Source organism: Anneissia japonica, unplaced genomic scaffold, assembly GCF_011630105.1.
Source record: "Anneissia japonica isolate Jap-2015-1 unplaced genomic scaffold, ASM1163010v1 scaffold199_len4679917_cov187, whole genome shotgun sequence".
Lineage (NCBI taxonomy): Eukaryota > Metazoa > Echinodermata > Crinoidea > Comatulida > Comatulidae > Anneissia > Anneissia japonica.
In genome coordinates this window covers 2,209,805-2,231,711 of record NW_022686322.1, presented here as the reverse complement: position 1 = coordinate 2,231,711, position 21,907 = coordinate 2,209,805, and the positions used below count along the sequence as shown (strand labels likewise).

The 21,907-nt window shown below is 34.8% G+C and overlaps 1 protein-coding gene across 2 annotated transcripts in view; it reads left to right on the top strand.

The window, feature by feature from the left end:
- Window positions 1-20,692, top strand: part of LOC117115584 (clathrin heavy chain 1) — a 28,853-nt gene extending 8,161 nt beyond the window's left edge. For both annotated transcript variants that reach the window (XM_033259446.1, XM_033259451.1), the window contains 23 exons: window positions 3,882-4,043; window positions 4,355-4,468; window positions 4,794-5,165; window positions 5,301-5,501; window positions 5,974-6,066; window positions 6,766-6,948; window positions 7,345-7,575; window positions 7,967-8,290; window positions 8,670-8,888; window positions 9,380-9,522; window positions 10,094-10,216; window positions 10,556-10,790; window positions 11,265-11,410; window positions 12,606-12,789; window positions 13,443-13,635; window positions 13,792-13,949; window positions 14,512-14,676; window positions 14,995-15,270; window positions 16,568-16,717; window positions 16,882-17,295; window positions 17,892-18,113; window positions 18,679-18,754; window positions 19,164-20,692. In XM_033259446.1, the coding sequence (XP_033115337.1) occupies window positions 3,882-4,043; window positions 4,355-4,468; window positions 4,794-5,165; window positions 5,301-5,501; window positions 5,974-6,066; window positions 6,766-6,948; window positions 7,345-7,575; window positions 7,967-8,290; window positions 8,670-8,888; window positions 9,380-9,522; window positions 10,094-10,216; window positions 10,556-10,790; window positions 11,265-11,410; window positions 12,606-12,789; window positions 13,443-13,635; window positions 13,792-13,949; window positions 14,512-14,676; window positions 14,995-15,270; window positions 16,568-16,717; window positions 16,882-17,295; window positions 17,892-18,113; window positions 18,679-18,754; window positions 19,164-19,315 (4,536 nt within the window). In that variant the 3' untranslated portion in view covers window positions 19,316-20,692. The remainder of the gene's footprint in view (window positions 1-3,881; window positions 4,044-4,354; window positions 4,469-4,793; window positions 5,166-5,300; window positions 5,502-5,973; window positions 6,067-6,765; window positions 6,949-7,344; window positions 7,576-7,966; window positions 8,291-8,669; window positions 8,889-9,379; window positions 9,523-10,093; window positions 10,217-10,555; window positions 10,791-11,264; window positions 11,411-12,605; window positions 12,790-13,442; window positions 13,636-13,791; window positions 13,950-14,511; window positions 14,677-14,994; window positions 15,271-16,567; window positions 16,718-16,881; window positions 17,296-17,891; window positions 18,114-18,678; window positions 18,755-19,163) is intronic.
- Window positions 20,693-21,907: the final 1,215 nt, after the last annotated feature.

Below are 21,907 nucleotides of genomic sequence, written 5' to 3'. Positions count from 1 at the left end.
TGAAATTTCCACTATTTCGTGGCGACGGGTGCACTAATTGGCCAAAAATAAAATTTTATTTTTATTTGAAATCATCAATATTTGCAGTCGGCGAGTTCACTAAACAAGGTATAAAAAAAGATGACGCATTAAAAATATAAATACAATTTTAAAGAGAATAAACACAGTACTGGCCAGTATTATTGCAAATTTTAAACGCGTTCAACCCGTTGCGTTTTCGCAAAAACACGTTGACGCTATTGTTGACAACGCGTTGTCGTTGAAAACTCGGAAATTGTTTATTCATATTCATAATTTAATGTGAAGTGTTGTATTAACAGTTTGTAAGTAAACAGGCACTTACAAAATAGACGTTTGTTTATTACGAACTTACATTGTAGTAAAGAAATAAGGTGATTAATACAAGAACTTTTACGGTCGGCAGTTGGATTGGGACCTGGTGGTTAATCATCCACATTACCGTCTTTTCTTTTGTCACATTTTTCATATGTTGTAAAACCATAACCCAAGAATTTCTTATCGTAATGGAAAACCATTTTGTCGTCGTTAACAAATGAAAAGTTGGGTACGAATATATATCTAATTAGCCAAATATGTTTTAGTTGCTCACGGTGGAGCGATAAAAGTCCATCTTACGGCTGTGATGCGGTCGCATGCAGAGCACCTGTTGAGCATGGAGGCTAGTGTTCAGTGTAAGTTGCATCATTGTGTCTCACTACCACCCAGTGGCTCGGTTTACTGCTATGCTTGAAAATGAGTGCAGATAACACTAACAACTCAGTCAGCAATTCTACTATAGTTAATTAAATATTGATATAGTATATATATATTTATACTAATATTGTCCACACAGTTAAAAAATTAAAACTGTTTTGTTGTAATCTGAACGATGGATGCAACTAGGGCCATCCTTGTCGATCCAGGGACCAGGTATCTGTGTGTTGTTGTTGACGACATGCACCGGCACTGTATTTTTCATAATCATAGGCCGATTGGCATACGGACGGTGCCTCTTACTGTATAGTAATAATAATAATATAGCCTAGGCGATCTAGGCTACATTCGGCATCGTTAAAAGTTGTAAACTAGGCCTAAGCCTAGTCATATCCTCTCCAGCCTAGGCCAATAATAAATGTTGGGAGATTCCTACTGCTAAATAAATTGATGTTGTTTATTGATAATCATTGTAACGCATCGCTACTGTAGATAGGTTAGGTTGTTGAATTAACTATCAACAACAAATGACACATGAACACGGCTTCGTTGAATAAACAATGAACTTTCAACGCAACACGAACATATCGCAACGACAACAGGTAAAATGCATTGTGATTTTTGCAATAATACTGGCCAGTACTATATGTAAATCATTAGAAACTTCATCATAATTCATATCACATATTCCATATAATACAGTAAAAAAAATTGTCTTGGAATATATCACGTTTCTGGTAATTGACATTTAGCCAAGAGAGAAACATTACTAGAAAGAAAAGAAAGGTACTAGAGTACCTTTTCCATTATAAAGCTACCTCGATAGAATATTATAAAAGTTGCTGATTTATTACTGAAAATCTAGGACTGAAGTCAAACTGAAAGCATTATATGATTACTAATTTTATGGCATGTAAATTCCTTCTACTTTTTGTTGTGTTTTAGTCATTCCTAGAGATCTGGTTACTTTTTGTTTACATAAGCATCTGCCAATGGATTTATAATAGAGATATAATATACTTGAACTGGAAGTACATTATTAATAAGTAATAAATTTGATTTGTTCATTTGATAAAATTGAATAAATAATAAGTTATAAAAAGGTACTGAGATGGATTTTACCATCCAAAATTATTAATAGAGTACAGACTATAATGGTTTATTATTATTATTATTATTATTACAGTAGTTTTGAAAATAATTAATTTTTGGCCTGTCTTGTAAAAATTTAAATTCAGTTTTAAAAAGAATATTCATATATTGTTTCCATTCCAGGCTAGTCGAATACAAAGAGATATTTTTCTTTCTTATTATAGTTCAGGCAGACAGCGATAGAAAGCGATATTAATGATATAAAATTAATAACAGCTTCTGCCACAGCACGGAAGAGACAAAATAGCCAAAGCTAATAGCAAATGTCTTTTGTTTTGGATAAATTATTTTTTCTTTGGTTTCATCTAATGCCATTTTTGTACACTACACTATATAAAGATACAACTAACAACCATCATGTCATAAAGCTTCAGAATTTATACTACTCATATTACACCCAAATTGCTTGCAAATGCATTTTAAGATATTTCTGAACTACTGTACCAATAAAAAAAAACCCTATTTTTGGAAATGAATGGAAAAAATTCCAAATAACTATCAGTATGATGAGTAACATAATTGTGGGGAAAAAACCCTAATTCCAATGTGCTGGTAGTTATATAGAATAGGGCTTAAACTTGGTAGATTCAGTACGATGCTTGTCTTACTATGCAAGAGTTTCAAGTTCAAATCCTATGGGGCACCAGCATTTTTATCACAACTAACTTAGTTGTGATAAAAATCATGGTATTGTTGGAATTGAAACCAGAATCATGAGATTGGAAGGCAGGTATCTTGTAGGTCTTATGAAAATTCTTACTACATTGTTCCATCCTCTAATTCAGCATTCTGCAAATTTTTCTTTACGGCCTACTTGAGATTCTGGGCACCAAGCCAAGTTATGATCACGAAAATAACCTCCATGTTCTTATGATGTACTGTACAGTAATTTGACTCATTATCTGTTCCATTAGTGTCAAAATTTTCGTATAAACTGCGTATTTGCACAATGAAACAGTTTTGCAAAATCAAATCTTTCATTTTTTTCTCCTGGGCAACAATAAGTATGAAATGAAAGTGTATCTATGTATTTTTGTTTTTTGCTGCAAAGCAGCCAATTCATATTCTTGACTGCAATTTGACCCCTGAAAGGTCATTGTTTGTCAAAAAACAAGGGCCTAACACGACTGAAAAATGGAGTTTCCTTCTTTCGTTCTGCCGGGTAAAATCAATTACTTTAGGCGACGTTTGTAGACTAAACAACACGTACCAACGTCCGCATGTCGCGCTAACTTTATCCTACTCTAGGCCTAAACTAGCTACTGTGGGATGGTATAGGCCTAGCCTTGAAGGGACGAAGGTCCCAATGAAAAACAACGTCGCTCCTTGATAGCTAACATTGTCTATTTAACATCACAATAATTCATTATTAGACCTATAGTTGTTTTTTGAATTGTACTCCACAAATCTCAGCCGATACCTCGCACAACTCAAGCAACGTCTCGTATCTATTGCCTTGACGTCATGGCTCGCTGGCTCACACTTGCGATGTCTCGCACTTGTGATCAAATAACACGCTGGCTCGCACTTTGGCAACACTCTTTGGCAGTCAACTCGCCCCTAAAAAATCCTCGCCCCTAAAAAATGTACACTTCCTAGACCATGCAGTCTACAAAATAAAAATTGTAACCTTTGGTAATCAACTACATTTTCCACATACATAGAAATCTTTGAAACTTTGTTAAAAAAAACCTAAACCATAATTCACCACTATAGACACTTTTTGACAAAAATGAAAAATTACGACTTCGTTACCCAATGAGCAGTGTTCTAATATAGACAATGGGTCGTGTCTAATATTATTTGTTATATTTTTATTATTCCTTATTTTCACTTGACTCGCATAAATAATTTTGTTCGAAGAACATTTATATGCAGTTGTACTTCGCAGCACTTCACTTGCAATTTGCAATTTCTGGTTGATAATTAATATAATTCATGTTGCTAGTGTCAGTTAAGGATGATAAAACGTTTATAAAATTATGGGATTCCTCCCCCCCTTTTTTTTTTTTTAGCAAAACAGAGTTGTAGGAGCCATGCAGCTGTATTCATCTGAACGTAAAGTCAGTCAGCCAATAGAAGGTCACGCTGGTTGCTTTGCCGAGTTCAAATGTGAGGGAAATGCTGAGCCCTCCACTCTCTTCTCATTCGCTGTACGAGGGGCTGCTGGTGCCAAGGTAAGTACTTGCATTAGCATAAAGTTAATTACTGGTACTGGTCTGTGTAACCGTCAGATTACATACGATTGTCATTGACTGTAAATAGTTTATGCTTGCAGACACTGCAAGTTAATGGTTAACAACCTGACAATGCGTCCAAACTCAAGAGTCGCAAATCACAATAAATATACTATACCAAAAAAAATGAAAATGAAAAAGATATTTCAATTTCTTTTAGCGAAAGCCATTTCAAGAAACATTTATAAATTATGTGCTGCTCGTAGTTGGCCATGTTTTTTTTTTCCTTGACAATTTATTTTGTCTTACAGTTGCATATCATTGAAGTAGGAACAGCCCCACAAGGCAACAAGCCATTTCAGAAGAAAGCTGTAGACGTGTTCTTTCCACCAGAAGCACAAAATGATTTCCCCGTTGCAATGCAGGTAAAGAATATTATTACGAGTACTGTATGCACAGTATTTTAACTAAACAATTTTTCTTTTAAGTAATAAAATCTTAAGTTGAGCGTAATTCATCTTACCAACCAGGAATAATGCATAGTGCAGTTTTGAGGTTACAACCAATATATTTAAACTGTAACAACTGTTCATTTTTTAAGATTACAAGAAATAGTTTCATTTTTATTTTTTGTATAATAACGGAAAGTAAACATAAACAAATATATGACAATATACATAAAATATAATAACAATTTACATATCATAAAGTTCAAATAGTTTACTATTTGAAATACACTTTTGATTTCAGGTGAGCAGTAAACATGATGTCATCTACTTGATCACAAAGTACGGATACATCCACTTGTATGACTTAGAAACTGGTACTTGTATCTACATGAACCGAATCAGCGGTGAAACAATCTTCGTCACCGCCCCTCATGAGCCAACCTCCGGTATCATTGGCGTCAACAGGAAAGGCCAGGTGCTGTCGGTCTGTGTGGAAGAGGACAATATTGTACCGTATATCACGAACACATTGCAGAATGCCGAGCTGGCTTTACGCATGGCTGTACGTAACAACCTTGGTGGCGCTGATGAGCTGTTTGTCCGTAGATTCAACACCCTCTTTGCTCAGGGCAAGTTTTCGGATGCTGCCAAAGTTGCCGCCAATGCACCCAAGGTACGTTATTTACTTGTGATTTTTTTTTTTTTTTATCTCTGATTATTATATGATAAATAATGGATTTAAAACAAAACAAATCAAAAGAAGAACATTTATAAATTGATTAAAATTTGATCATTTGTTTTTTTGCAGGGAATATTGAGAACTCCTCAGACTATTCAACGATTCCAGCAGGTACCAGCCCAACCAGGTCAGACATCGCCACTTCTGCAATACTTTGGCATCTTGCTGGACCAAGGCCAGCTAAACAAGTTTGAATCACTTGAACTGTGCAGACCTGTGCTCCAGCAAGGGCGTAAACAACTCCTTGAAAAATGGCTTAAAGAGGATAAGGTATATAATAATATATAATATTTTGTATTAGCCAATTTTCAGTAGGAAATATTTGGCACCAACTAAAGGAAGTTGGCAGTCAGACTTCAAATGTGAATTAAAATGCATCGTATAAAAAGTATAAACCATAAAATTGTTGCTATCTAAACTTTGAAAATGATTTCTATGCTGGGAAACTAGCCATCACCGCATCGTACACCTGCAATTTAAGGCATGTTGCAAACATTGTTTTTGTAACAATTTTTCTTGAATTGTTTATTTGCTTTTATTATAGCTTTGTATTTATGAACGCTTTCAAGTTTCTCATATCTTCTCATTAAATAATGATGTATGTTATGAAATCATAAAACATGCATAGATTACCATCTGTGTAATTGCCTATAATCCATTGAATGACATTTAAATGGTTGTGCTTGAGTGATCAGATGAAATTAGTATCAATTGTGTGCTGATGAATTGTTATTGATTTCAGTTGGAATGCAGTGAGGAACTTGGAGATTTGGTGAAGACTGGTGATCCTACACTTGCGTTGTCTGTCTACCTGAGAGCTAATGTTCCCAACAAAGTGAGTAATATGAACCTATTAATAATGCTCTTCCATTAAATAATCGGTCAATGATATGTGTAGAACCAAGTACAAACCAAGTGACCATGTTATTGTCTTTTAATTTTTGAAAGTTTAGTGGTACTGACCAAAATTGTTCCACAATTGGTCATTTTATATTTGAAAACATTTTAAAGCCTATCTAAGTACAACTGACACTGTTGGACAGAATGCCAATTTGCATTTTAGAATAGAATAATGGTATGGTATGGATATATTCTGTTTAAATACCAAGGATAACCCACAAAAGTCTGAAGAAGACTGATTTCCATTGGATCCTTCTGGTGGTGATTGGGCAGTACACTGGGAGACAATCCCCAACTCTTTTCCCAAAAGTGTACAGTATTCTTGAACATGCACATGGGCCACAATGCACGCGGGACCAACGGCTTAAACAACTCATCCGAAAGACTGCGCTACCGTAACTTGCGTTTTAGCCCTCCAGCCGAAATACAAGGAATGGGAATTTGAACCAGGGACCAAGAGATCTCTACAGTTCAGCGCACACACAGTGGCTAACCTAGTTTAGCCGACGAAGCTAAGCTCCTCTCGTGTTGTAGTTTTAAAAATTCAGCAAGTCTCATTAGTCATGAATACAACTATGGAAGATACAAAAGATGAGACATAATTAATTACCCATAAATCTTTATATTTTTTTAGGTGATCCAATGTTTTGCCGAGACTGGTCAGTTCCAAAAGATCGTATTATATGCCAAGAAAGTTGGCTTCACTCCGGATTACATCTTCCTGCTTCGTCAAGTGATGCGCGTCAATCCAGAGCAGGGCGTCCAATTTGGACAGATGCTGGTCCAAGATGAGGAACCATTGGCTGATCTCAATCAAGTAAGTATATGAAGCAATTTTCTTTTTCCATTGGGTTCTTCGAACAAACACATTTTTTGTTTAATTTAACCATGAGATATACCGTACACATACACCATGCTCAACATAGTGAGGCTTAGAAAGTAGTGTTTTTTGATGTGTGAGAAAATTCTGTTACTATAACAGGAATCGAATACTTATAGTTATCATCACTGTTCATTATCATCGTCACCAGCATCATTGACAGTTTTTTATTCTGACATATACAATAAAATTACTACACAAAATTTTTTGTCAGGAAGCCTTAAAATATGGAGGTTATAGAAGATGATAATATAACATAAATATAGGTAGTGATAGGTGTATTGATTTTAACCAATGGTAGTCTTCAGTGATTCTATTTTTTTTTTCCTTTAGATCGTTGATGTTTTCATGGAGCAGAACCTGATCCAGCAGTGTACCTCATTCCTCTTGGATGCCCTCAAGAACAATCGCCCCTCAGAGGGTCACCTTCAGACTAGGCTACTAGAGATGAATCTAATGTCTGCCCCTCAGGTCGCTGATGCTATTTTAGGAAATCAGATGTTTACTCACTATGATCGGGCCCATGTGGCTCAGCTATGTGAGAAAGCTGGACTTTTGCAAAGGGTATGTTTACATTCTACATTTTAATATAACAGTACTTTTGACTGGCCAAAACTTGGTTCCAAGAAAATTTGATGATGGTAATAATGGTATGTGTAATATTATAATAGTAGAATGTATCTTATTCTACTGGTTGATTCATTTTCTAGGGGTGTGTACAAGATTTTTATTCTGTTTTTTGCTTTTAGTTTTAGTTGAGTCTGAAACTAATGTATGTATGTATGTTCATTTTCTTATAAAATGTTATTTTTGTGCAATCCTGAAACCTACGAGAGAAGGGTACTGAAATGGTCCTCAGCGCTAAGAACATTAAAGGAAAACTAAATGATGAAGAACCAAAAGAAAAAATAATATATACCAATAAATAATAAATTAATTCACATTGTAATTACAGGCTCTTGAACATTACACCGATCTGTATGACATTAAACGTGCTGTTGTACATACTCATCTGTTGAATCCTGAATGGTTGGTCAACTACTTCGGTTCGCTGTCGGTTGAGGACTCGATTGAATGCTTAAAGGCCATGCTGACGGCCAACATCCGTCAGAATCTCCAGATCTGTGTGCAAGTGGCTACCAAATACCACGAGCAGCTCGGAACAAACTCCCTCATCGACCTGTTTGAGTCATTCAAGAGCTTTGAGGGTCTGTTTTACTTTTTGGGATCTATTGTCAACTTCAGCCAAGAAGCCGATGTCCATTTGAAGTACATTCAGGTACCAACCAGCTTTTTAAAATTTTGTATTTTTTCAATCTTCCTGGGGATTTAGCAGATCATACTTTGCTCTTCTTTTCAATTTGTGTTTTGAAAATCTCCTAGAATGACTGGTCTGATAGACAAGTGCTGGGCCATGCAATGACCTAATGCTTCGCTTCTCACCATACAATATTACCATTAATTGCTTTCTACCTTCCTAACTAGGCCATCTCAATAACAAAAATTATAATAGAATCAGAATGTATATTACCACATACAGAATGTTATAAAGATTATGTACAATCATACATCCACTAGCATAAGTTAATGTGTTGTTATATATCATAAAAATTTTTTATGTGCATATGTAAAATATTTATTGTAATTTTCTATCACAGTCTGCATGCAAAACTGGCCAGATAAAGGAAGTAGAACGCATTTGTCGCGAGAGCAACTGCTATGACCCAGAACGCGTCAAGAATTTCCTGAAAGAAGCTAAACTGACAGATCAGCTGCCATTGATCATCGTCTGCGATCGATTTGACTTTGTCCACGACCTTGTCCTTTATCTATACCACAACAATCTACAAAAATACATTGAAATTTATGTACAAAAGGTAAGAATATTTTCATTTCACCCATATTCTTGAATGTGTTTTTAAGATGTCAAAATGATTCTCTATTTCAAAGATAAATTATTCCCTGAAAGTTGCATAAGAATCTTTACCGAAAATAAATTTTAAAATAAACTTGCTCATTTTGCAGTAACATACATAAGCGTTAAAATCAGCGAATTTTTAAGATGTGTACCCTGATTTTAATATTGGATAATTATAAAAATAAAAACACTTCCATTGACTTAGTGTTTCTATCATTAGATATGGGTAAACATGTTTTAAATACTTATTTTTATGTTCATGTTTATATTTACTACAAAATAAATAAGTTAATTTAAAAAATGAATTTTTTTTTTTTTTTTTTTTTTTTTTTTTTTCATGGGACAATACATCTTTGAGTGGTTGAATCCATGCTGTTAACAATCATGTAGTTAAATTCATCCTCTTTCTAAATGTTATTTGAGTACTAATTTTGTTCCTTTTGTTATTAGGTAAATCCATCTCGTTTACCTGTTGTCATTGGCGGCTTGTTAGATGTAGACTGCGCAGAAGATATCATAAAGAGTTTGATTATGGTGGTGCGAGGGCAGTTCTCAACCGACGAACTTGTGGAAGAAGTTGAAAAGCGGAACAGGTAGAGAACTTGCAAATTATCCTAATATTTTAAGTTAATACTATGTGGAGATTTAGCAGATCATACTTTGCTTTTCTGTTCAATTTGTGTTTTGAAAATCTCCTAAAACAACTGGTCTGATAGACAAGTGCTGGGCCATGCAATGACCTAATGCTTCGCTTCTACCCAAACACATTTTCTTGTGTCCATATCATTTTCATTTTGCCAATTTTTGACTAAACAAAAAAAAATCAATTGGACAAATGCAAACTTGCTCGTGAAACAATACAGAAGTAAAGAGATCAAAGTTAAGTTGGCAAGGACTGGCATATTGAGCTTTGGCATTCATTCCACAAACAAATTAAAAATTAAAGGCATATTAAGGACTTGGCACTATGCACCATGCAAAACTGAAATTATTAATGTTATTAGTAGAGATCTAAAGAATTGTGTATTAATCCTATTCATCAGCTTAACACTGAGTGTGCATACACAAAGTTGCATTGCAGTGTTTTTTAACATTTTGTGTTGTTTTACAATTTGTTTTTGTTTTTGTGAATCCACTATGAAAAACCATTTTGTTTTCTTTCAGACTTAAACTTCTCCTACCATGGCTGGAGACACGCATTCATGAAGGCAGTGTAGAGCCAGCAACTCACAATGCCTTGGCCAAGATCTACATTGACAGTAACAATAATCCAGAAAGATTTTTAAAGTAAGTTAACATAAATGGATGTCATCATTGGGATTTTTAGTGACTATAGTGCCAAAAAAAAACATGATGATAAATAGTGGTATGACTGTTGCTAAACAAGTAGATAAGTTGTAGATAAGAAGTTGAATAAGGTTTTGTTTATATTTAAATTATATAAATTGTACTGTAATATTAAAGTTGTGGTTTATGTAAATCTGCCTGTTTTTCACAAAAATAAAGTCTGTGAAAATAGTTCTGGTAAAATCAGTTATTAGGACTGGTTATGTATTTAGTTTACTCTTTAAAGTTGATAACTATTTATTATTTTTCATGACAATCATACATATTTTATACATTCAGAGAGAATCAACATTATGATAGTCGAGTTGTTGGTAGATACTGCGAGAAACGCGATCCTCATTTGGCATGTGTAGCATATGAGCGTGGCCAGTGTGACATGGAACTCATCAAAGTATGTAACGAGAATTCCCTGTTCAAAAGCGAGAGTCGTTATCTTGTACACAGACGAGACCTGGAACTGTGGGCTGAAGTTTTGAACCCAGAAAACCAATACCGACGGCAGTTAATTGATCAGGTATTTGGAAGAATTTCATCTAGTCTTTAATAGTTGATTTGATATAATGTTGCTTGTTTAATATATAGACTAAAGATTTGAGGTTTGCATATAACAGTTTTGGCCAATAACAGGTACTGTCATCTTTTATTAAACTCACAAATCAATGAAATGCAGTTTTTTATCTTTAATATTATAAGTATTATTAATTCATTAATGATGATATCTACTTTATATGATTCATGATAAATGTAGATGAAAATCTATTCCTTAGTTATTAAGGATGGCTTAACTTACTGGATAACTTGAATATTGCCTTCTCTTGCAAGAATGCATTTGACACATCCAAACCTTCCACATACCCACTTGTACACTTCTAGATGGAGATATATAGACAATGTGTCTATTCAAAAACTTTATGCTGTAAATCTAAACCTACTACATGCATTATAATCTATGTTTCAACAAATTAACACTACTGATATTGCTTGACAGGTGGTTCAGACGGCTCTGTCAGAGACTCAAGATCCTGATGACATCAGTGTGACAGTGAAAGCTTTCATGACCGCAGACTTGCCAAATGAGCTCATCGAACTCCTAGAAAAAATAGTACTGGAGAACTCGGTCTTCAGTGACCATAGGTAACTGTCTTAGATTATTTCTGGTTTATCGTATTGACTACTACTAAATCCTTTCCGAGCCACTTAGGCTCATAGGGCTGGAGCTTATGCCCAGTTCCTGTAGTGTGAAGCAGATGAGAGTTGTACTCCCCCTGGACGGGACACTAGTCCATCGCAGGTTAGTCCCCAGCAGATTGCTGGTACCCATTGATACAGCTGGGTGGACTGAAGCAATGTAGCTAAACTGTCTTGCCCAAGGACACAAGCGAATCTGCACAGCGGAGACTCGAAACCCCAACCTTACGATTGAAATTCCGAACCTAAACCGCTGCGCCAAACTGCCGCTATCGTATTGAGTTATTATATTAAAACATTATAATTGCTTATAACTCCCGCGGTTAATTGATTTCTTTTCATTACTTTCCTGAACATAATTTTCAATGTCATTGTTCTTTGAAAGGAATGTTGAACCATTGCTCCCACTATAAATGGCTCTATGCATAAATAGCTAAGTAATTTATCTGGAAAAGTATAGTAATATTTTCCTATGTACTCACCAATTAACTTCCTGTATGTGTGTAGGTATATCCCTTTTTATTGAGTGGATTTGCTAAATTGGATGGAGGTTAAATCGTACATTATTATTACCTTTACTTAATTATGTCAAGCCTTAAACCTTCTTATTTTGGCAACATCAAATTATATTAAAAAAATTATACATAAATTCTAAATCTAACAAGAATAATACATATAATAATATAAATATTATATACAAATAGCACTTTGAATTTATGTATAGAGGTTAAATGGTACACCAAAAATATCTCCCAGTGTGCTTCCTATTCACTTCTGTTGTAAAAGAACGTGTTTGACTGGATTGCCACTCAATATTAGCCATCCTTGGTGTTAATTGCCATCTGTGAATACTCATACAAGGTTTAGTTGAAGGCATCATTCAAAATATCCTCGTAGACTGTACATGGATTTCTATTGTAAGTAACATAAGCTGGGAACCATCTCAAATCCTTGGAAAAGGTATCTGTCTATATTAATATGATTGGGGATAACTCATACTTGCATTGTCAAAAAATTAACCATCGCAGTTTATGTGGTTATTTCACCCTTAGTTGGTGGGTTTCTTTGATTATATTTAGAAAAATATTGTCATTAATATTGTTTAAGTTCTCACCATTTGTTATGTTTTATTTGCCTGTAGAAATCTCCAAAATCTGTTGATATTAACAGCAATTAAGGCAGATCGTACCCGTGTTATGGAGTACATTAATCGCCTTGACAACTACGATGCACCAGACATCGCAAATATTGCCATAGGCAGTGAACTCTATGAAGAAGCCTTTGCTATATTTAAGAAATTTGAAGTTAACACATCAGCTATACAGGTAATTCAAAAAATAACAGTGAATACTTGAAGTGGCGGCACCAGCGGGGAGGTAGGGGGCTTAAGGCCCCCCTATCAGTTTGGTCAAACCCCCCCCCCTTTCCCAATCGGCCAAAGCTCATCGGGCAGTCGGACCAACATAGGCCTAGTTTTCCCATCCCAGCCATTTCAGGCCATCTAGAAGTCCCAATTTAAAAAAAAAAATTTTTTTTGGAGGAGGGGACACTCCACTCCCATACCCACCTCCGGCTCGGGCCTTTGGCTCTCAGATAATGCTGCGCACTATAGTTACACCCATAAATACTTGGGGGGCGGCCCCCTCCCCCATAAATTATATTCTAGAGCTGCCACTGAATACATGATTTTTTTTATGTGTAATTTCAAGCTACTTTGTGAATAAAATTAGTAAGTAGTATAGAAGTGAATTGTACTTGAGTAGACGAAGAACTATGAAATATTCCGAAAGCTCTGTCCACACTATCAAATTTCTTTTGATAGAAAACTGTTGTATGCCCATATATAGTCATGATGTGCCTATATATGGTCATGATGTGATGTCATCATGACCATATTTAGGCATGTCACATGTTTTTGTCAAATGAAATTTGATAGTCTGGACAGGGCCTAAGATTATGTAATTTATTTACTTGTTAGGTACTCATTGAGCATGTCAATAACTTGGACAGAGCCTACGAGTTTGCCGAACGATGCAACGAGAATGCAGTGTGGAGTCAATTAGCCCGCGCTCAGCTGAACGCAGGCATGGTAAAAGAGGCTGTCGACTCGTACATCAAGGCTGATGATCCATCTACCTACACCGAGGTTGTTGATGCTGCTCAACAGCATGGTAAGAAATACACCAAATGCATATTAACAAGAAATTAATTGAGCTTATTCGGTTAAATCACCAAGCACATAGAGGCTGTTTTGCATAATGTCCTATATTGAATATATCATTATTTCTTGAATCCTGAATTAATTATGTAATACATTGTTTTTGCAGACAACTGGGAAGACTTGGTACGCTACCTTCAAATGGCTCGTAAGAAGGCCAGAGATGTGTTTGTAGAAACTGAGTTGGTATTTGCCTACGCCAAAACCAATAGACTCGCTGACTTAGAGGAATTTATATCTGGACCTAATCATGCTCAAATACAACAGGTAAGAACTGTATCCTGAGCATTTTGCCAGAAATAGGAAAACAGGCTATGTATCATCAAGTTAGGAATAGAGGACAAAGTCGATCAATATCAGTGGGTTAAGAATAGATAATTCACATAATTACGTGTCATTTGGCCCTGTTGTGTGTGTTTCAGTTGTTGGAGATAACCTAAAAAATTTATGTTTTTGACTAGTTTTAAAAAATATAATAGAGTTTATGATTGATTTAATTGCCGTTTTTATTTGATTTGGTCTTCATAGTCAGCTTATACTTCCATCGCTACTTTCAAAGGTACAATATCACACTCGCTTTTGGATGAGACATTTAGGCAGTTGGTTCCATGTTAAATACAGCCCATGTGCGCACCGTATAAGAGTGCAGTATTCTCTAGTGAAAAGTGCAGCTAATTGTCTACTGGTGTACTTGCATATTCACCACCAAAACAAACCCCACTGAAATAAGTCTTCTGACCTCCTTAGGATATTCTTAGTGTTTTTTAGAATGGAAAATGCATATCTTATGATTCCACCAATATTATTGTGTGTGTATTGTCGTTAACAGGTTGGTGATAGGTGCTACAATGAGAAGATGTTTGAAGCAGCAAAGCTGCTGTATAACAATGTGTCCAACTTTGCCCGTCTGGCTTCCACCTTGGTGCACTTGGGCGAGTACCAGGCCGCCGTAGATGGTGCCAGAAAAGCAAATAGTACACGTACATGGAAAGAGGTGAGGAAAAATTCTAATAAAGTGCATTGACCTCATTTTATTTTCTATGTTGATTTATTTATATATTTAATAATAAATAAATATAAAAAATATTCACTATGAATGATGCATTGTTACGCAGAATTAGGAATTGAATAAATTAATTTTTTGAAATAGAGCAATGAAAACTAATCTATGCAAATATTGGTGATGCAAAATGTAGCAATTTGACATAACAATTGAGTCTTTTGCTGCAGGTTATTATCCTTCTTTCCCTTTTCGTATTACAATTAAATATTTACAGTGATGTGATAATATATTTGTGTTCGTTTTCCCTAGGTCTGCTTTGCTTGCGTTGATGGCGAAGAATTCAGACTGGCCCAGATGTGTGGCCTACACATTGTAGTACATGCTGATGAACTAGAAGAACTCATTAATTACTACCAAGATAGAGGTTACTTTGAGGAGCTGATCTCACTATTAGAGGCAGCCCTCGGCTTGGAGCGTGCTCACATGGGTATGTTTACAGAACTCGCTATACTCTACTCCAAGTACAAACCATCCAAGATGAGAGAGCATTTAGAACTCTTCTGGTCTAGAGTTAACATTCCAAAGGTAAGACTAGCCCAAAAAAAACAACATTTATGTTTACTTCAGCATTGTTTACATAGGTTCTTAATAAGCATGAGCTATTTTTAGCCTGTCACATTCCATTGCTGATTGCAATGACTATAAATCATTGACTGCGAGCTATTAGACCCAGTCAACCACACTGCTTTTGTGCTTGACTGTAAGCTATATAAAACATGTTTAACATGTTTAAAATATTTGAATAAGTGCAATCTTTACTAACGCTATACTACTAAATACAAAATTGAACTAAAAATAGTATTGCAATATAAATGTTCCTTTAATGATATAGATGTACTGTCAAGAGAATTCAGTAGTTGAATTTCTGTATTTGAATTTAAAAAGTTAGAACAATGAAATGTTGTTTTCCTCAATTAATTGATGCATAAATAATATCTCTATATTCTTTTATTTGCTTTAAATTGGCTGGTGATTTATCTATTTACAAAAACTGAATTGTTTTTAGCCTTGTCCCATTGGAAGTTGATAACTAACTTCAAGCCCTTTATATAAGCAAAAAATGCAAAAATGACCAAAAAAAATTACCGTAGTCCTTTTTAAGTCCTTAATCTAAATAAATGTTTAAATAAAAAGAATACAAAATTGTCTAAAAATATCATAATGCAAATTAAGATGCATACAAAGACTTGGTTTATTATGAATAGTAAGTTGACTCCAAGTTACTGTCATAAAAATTCTTGTAAGAAGTAAAGTGTTGATGGAGGCAACTTGCTAGCTAAGTAGAATGTTTAGATCACTTCCTTTCAACAGCTGGATAAGCAAGACTCCTCTTTGGGCCCAGATATTTGACTGCTTATTTGACTACTTCTTAGGAGTCCAAAATGTTTTTCCCAAAGACTTTTTATGAATAGTAATTTTATTTGTTGAGCACAATTCATCCAAGTCTACAGGATGAAGAAATTGTATGTGAAGGTTCTTTCTCTATACCAGATTTCTTATGATTGATTAATTTTAATTAAATAAATAACATGTTAATTGTTATGTAATACCTTGAAAATCAAATTGAGTATACCAGCGTTTGCCTTTAAATTTTACTGAGAGTTAATCCCTATCAGGAAAATGCAAACATCAAATTCAAGAAATATTGAGGGATTGTAGGTTGTAAACACACTCTACAACAGAGATTTAATATGAAATCTTCAATGTGAATTTAAGATGGTCTGCACCTTTTCTTATGCCTTGACAGTGAATACAGTTGACTTTACAGTGATTTAATTGTGAAATTTGTATTCCATCCATCCATCCATTTTTTTTTTTTAAGGTTTTGCGAGCTGCAGAATATGCTCATTTGTGGGCGGAACTTGTGTTCCTGTACGATAAATATGAAGAATATGATAATGCGATACTAACAATGATGAACCATCCAACGGATGCATGGAGAGAAAGCCACTTTAAAGATATCATCACAAAGGTATGATAACATGCGATTTGCCATTTTATGGATATATGACAACATGGTCATATATTTTATTAATGATTTTCTGTTTTTCTATTTTTTTTCCCCCCAGTTTTTTTTATCAATATGCTTGTGAACCATTTAGAAAATAATTATTGTTATTTTTCTTCATGTTTTAGGTAGCAAATATTGAATTATACTACAAAGCAATTCATTTCTACTTGGACTATAAACCGATGTTACTTAACGACCTCCTTGTTGTGCTAATTCCACGTATGGACCACACACGTGCAGTTGGTCTCTTTACAAAAGTTAACCAGCTGACTCTAGCTAAGCCATACCTTCGGCAAGTACAGAACCACAACAACAAGGCCATCAACGATGCCCTTAACAATCTGCTTATTGATGAGGAAGATTACGAAGGTCTCAGGGCTTCCATAGATGCATTTGACAACTTTGATAACATCGCCCTCGCGCAGAAATTAGAAAAACATGAGCTAATTGAGTTCAGGCGAATCGCCGCTTACTTATATAAACGCAATAACCGTTGGAAGCAATCCGTAGAATTGTGCAAGAAAGATAGACTTTTCAAGGTAAATTATTAAATTTATAAAGTATTACATACTTGTAAAGGACAATATATTACATGATTAAATTTATGCTAACTTCATTTGTTATTTAGTATGGAGTTGTCAATTATAGAGATAATAAAAGACCTAGAGAAACTTTAAAAAAATTAATAGCACATTTATAACAATAAAATGGTAGTGTAGAAATTGTTTGGCGCAGCAAGAACAGTTTGGTTTCCCAATTTGAATTTGGGGTTTTAATCGTCGCTGTGCTTTTTGCTTGTGTTCTTGAGCAAGGCACTTTATCTGCATTACTTCTCTCCACCCAGTAGTATAAGTTGGTACCTGGTAGGGTTAAATGCCAAATACGCTGATTAGCTGCTGCAACGTTATAGAATTCTTCCCAGGGAGCTTGAGTTTGTGTTCCATAGGTGTTTAATCCAATAATAATAATAATAATAATGATGATAATAAAGATTTATAAAGCGCACATCTCCACCAATTGTGCTCAAAGACTGGGGTAATGATAATGTGAAACGCGTAGAGGTGTTTATGTCTATACCATTATTATCATTTATCAACTTGACAAACTAAATCTCTATAATTCCACTTTGTCACAGGATGCCATGCAGTATGCCCAGGAGTCGCGTGACCAAGACATCTCAGAGGAGTTGATTGCTTGGTTCCTGGAAGGCAAAAACTACGAGTGCTTTGCCGCAAGTCTCTTTAACTGTTATGATCTTCTACGACCAGATGTCATACTGGAACTCGCATGGAGGCACAACATCATGGACTTTGCAATGCCATACATGGTGCAAGTAATGAGAGAATATTTGACCAAGGTAAGGCAAAAAAAAAAAAAAAGCAATCACCAATATCAAGATCATCTTCTAATGAAAATACTTTATATTTCCTCCATATCATCATCATCAGTGAAATCATATCAACAACAGTATCATAATTGAAATCCATCACTGTTGTCGTCATCAATATTCATAGGAAGGGTTGGTGCTGCAGTTGTGATACAGGTTCTAAACCTCAAGGTCGGAGGTTAAACCCTTGCTGTGCATTTCACTACTGTCCTTGACCAAAGTACTTTGCCTACAGTTCTCTCTCTTTACCCAGGAGTATAAGTGGGTTCCTGGTTAGCTTTATTACCAATGCAGAAAGCTGTATATGCGTGCCATAGGTCGTGTGATAGAATGACCATATTAATAATGTGAATTGCTTATAAAATCTGAAAGAATATTCCTTAAAATATTTTTCTTTATTTATTCATCAAAATATTTACCAATGTTAACATAATCTTGATTCTTGCAATAGTTACCTTCAACATTGACATCTTATAACTATTATCAAAATCAGGTAAAATGTTGTTAAGATTGTATTTGTTTGTTATCTGTAAAGGTGGATAAATTAGCAGAATCTGAATCACAGCGAAAAGAAGATGAACAAGCTCAAGAAACACAACCTATTGTATATGGTGAGTGAGGATGATTAATTTGTAATCCAAATGACGATTAGGTTGACGACTATGACAAAAGTGGTGGTGATAATGGTTTAATAATGGTGGTTGTTGTATTTGTATGTTGATAGTGGTGAAAATATTGATGTTAATGATTTGAGGATGATAGTGGTAATGGTGTTGGTGATGGTGAGGATATTGTGATAATGGTTTTATGATGGTAATATTAGTATTACCATTTATAATTTCAATGGTGACGATGATGTTTATGGTAATGGTAATAACAACATTGATGTGTGTAGTAATGGTACTATTCGCATATTTATCTTGGTACTGTTTATATTAGAATGATCCATGAAAAAACGTGCATCATACTTTTCTATAAATTATAGAAAACTTGATAAATAAAATATTAATTTGTTTACAGGTGATTCTCAATTGATGATAACAGCAGGTCCGGCTATGGGAATGCCGCCAGCTGGTATGGCAATGCCACCGGGTGGTATGGCAATGCCACCGGGTGGTATGGCAATGCCACCAGGTGGCATGCCACCTCCAGCTGGCTACTACGGAATTTAATGTTGGAAGATATAATATGAAAGAATAAGGAGTGGATGTACATGTAGACAGGTATACAAGGCTGAGCTTACAGAAAGGATGATTGAATTAGTGAAGAACCTCGTATAGTGGTGGAACCCCATGTAAATGATTATAAAATCTAGATATAAAACATTTGTCTTTAGGGGATCATGCACGTTTTCTACTACTATTCTACTACCCCCCGATTATTGTAATTATAAAACTGTAATTTTTTCCCTTTACTTTTTCATTTAAACATTTTGAAATGGGGTGGGTAATTTTAAACTACACGTATGTTTTACTGGTTAAACCTAAGGAAATGTAATTGTTTACATCAAATACATGAGAGTCTACGCTTAGGTGTTTTTATGAGAATTTGACCCGATTTTTTTGCACATTTCATAACCCCTGGTGCACCAGCTATTAGGTTTTACTACTGTTCTGTTAGTTTTGGTCACAGTTTTTATTCATTGTTTAATATAAACAAGATGATGATACTATCCTATTATAATTATATGAATATTGAGAAGTTTTATTCCAAAAGGCATGATATTATTATGTTATGTATAGATTTATATGCTGGTGGGATGTGATTTCCCCAGGAAAGGTGATGGTTAGGTCAGGATTATAAAATGTTTATATGAATGAATTGAAGATCTTAATCAAAGTTAGGAAATAATGTTGAATGTGAACAGAGATTGTCTGTGCAGTGTAATGTTAAATTAGGTCAATATAACGAAATGAACCTGCAATTATATTGATTATACTGATAATGATATTGTTTCTTTTCCGAAGTAAAAAACCGCGATACAATTATATGATATATTTAGAATCGGTTTGAGCAACTTAAGATAGTTACCCTACATATTTCTATTATATTTTGCACTCTGGTTTTTGGATAATTTTTAAAAGAATTTATCCGGATGCATATCCTCCTGTAGTAATGCTCAAACATGAAAAAAAAAAGGCAAAAACAATATTAGTGGGGGAACACCCCAAACTAAAAAAAAAAAAAGAGAAACGTATTTGTAATAGCAATTGAGTCTGTAGCGGAGAGATGTTGCTTTATATAGTTGAATTGTCAGTTATATTGTATTCATGTAGTGTTATGGCCTTTGTACTGTATCAATGTGTATTTTGATTGAATCAGCTATATGGGCTGCAGTTAATCACCATGTATTAGTAGATTTATTTAGATAAACGTATATTGGCTTTTAGTTCAATAGGATGATGGCAAATGCTACTCTCTATTCTTGTTTAATGGTACAATTTTCCAACAAATTATAAAAACAAATCTAAGTAAAATGTGATGTATTTGACAATTCAACCCAAAGTCGTGAAAATAATAATTAAAAAACCATGGGCCAACCATATAAATATTTGTGTTTGTAGATTGCTTTTGTGAACGCAATTTAACATAATTATTGTATTATTACAGCATCATTAGGGAGATTTCACAACCTTGCAAAAATGAATACAATTGCGTCCTTATCATTGTCGTCATTCGTGCCTAAGACGTTCTTGACAATATGCTGTACAAGGTGAATATGATGCTTGATTCATGCAAAAGGCATGAATTGTCTGCGTTGTGACAGATATGCTACTTTAGGGGAAGCAAAGGGTTGGCTGAAAATTTGATGACGCAACCGTTATCGTTTTAGTAAGCTTGTGAAAACTCCCTATTGTCACTTTGTTGATCACCACTATTGTTTTTTAAGTCAAATACAGTATATCAGGCCCGTAGCCAGGTTCTTCCGAGGGAGAGGGGGGTTTTGTGGGGTCACCGAAACCCCCAAAGCAAGAGTATTTTTGTGCTTTATGGGTCTAAATAATGCGATAATAGCAGATATGTTTGAAAATATCTGTGTCTGGGTGGGTCTGCAGTGCATTAGTTGGGGTTGGAGGACTTATTTGAGAAAAGAGGGGGGATGTGTATAAGAGACAGCCATCTCCAATAATTTTAATATCACAATACTACATTACTACTGTACTAATAATATTTTTATGAAAGTTAATTCTGCATTAACAAATATTAGAGGTTATGCAAAGCATTTGTATAACATAAAACCTACTATCAGTGTATATGCTTGCAAAATTGCTGTACACTAATTACATGACCATATTTGAATAAGAATTTAAAGATGGCATTGAGCAATACCGCCTTGCCGCGACTGTCAATAAGTATCGTGCATGGCACATAGTGTGCATAGCCTGCTAGTGTTAAGACAGCATCATGTCATTGGTGGGGGCGGAGAGAGAACAAGTACAATGCGTTCCGGGGTGGGGGGAAAAACCTGCTATTTTTACAGAATGCGAGTCTTCAAAATCGATTAAGTAAGCCTTCCATATCTCTAAATTATTAGTTTCCGGGGAATTTAACCCTTGTACACCTTTTTGAGGGCTGGTTCTGAGCTGTCCTGTCCCTGCCAACTTACGTTATTTACGGTGAAAATCGTTCTTTTATAACAACACGTCATTTTAAAAATGTATAAAAGTAAACAATAATGTAGATTAACATTAATTTACTTAATCGTAATATTTCAATTAAAGCAAGTAACCAGATGAGAATTCTTTTACAGTAAATATTCAACT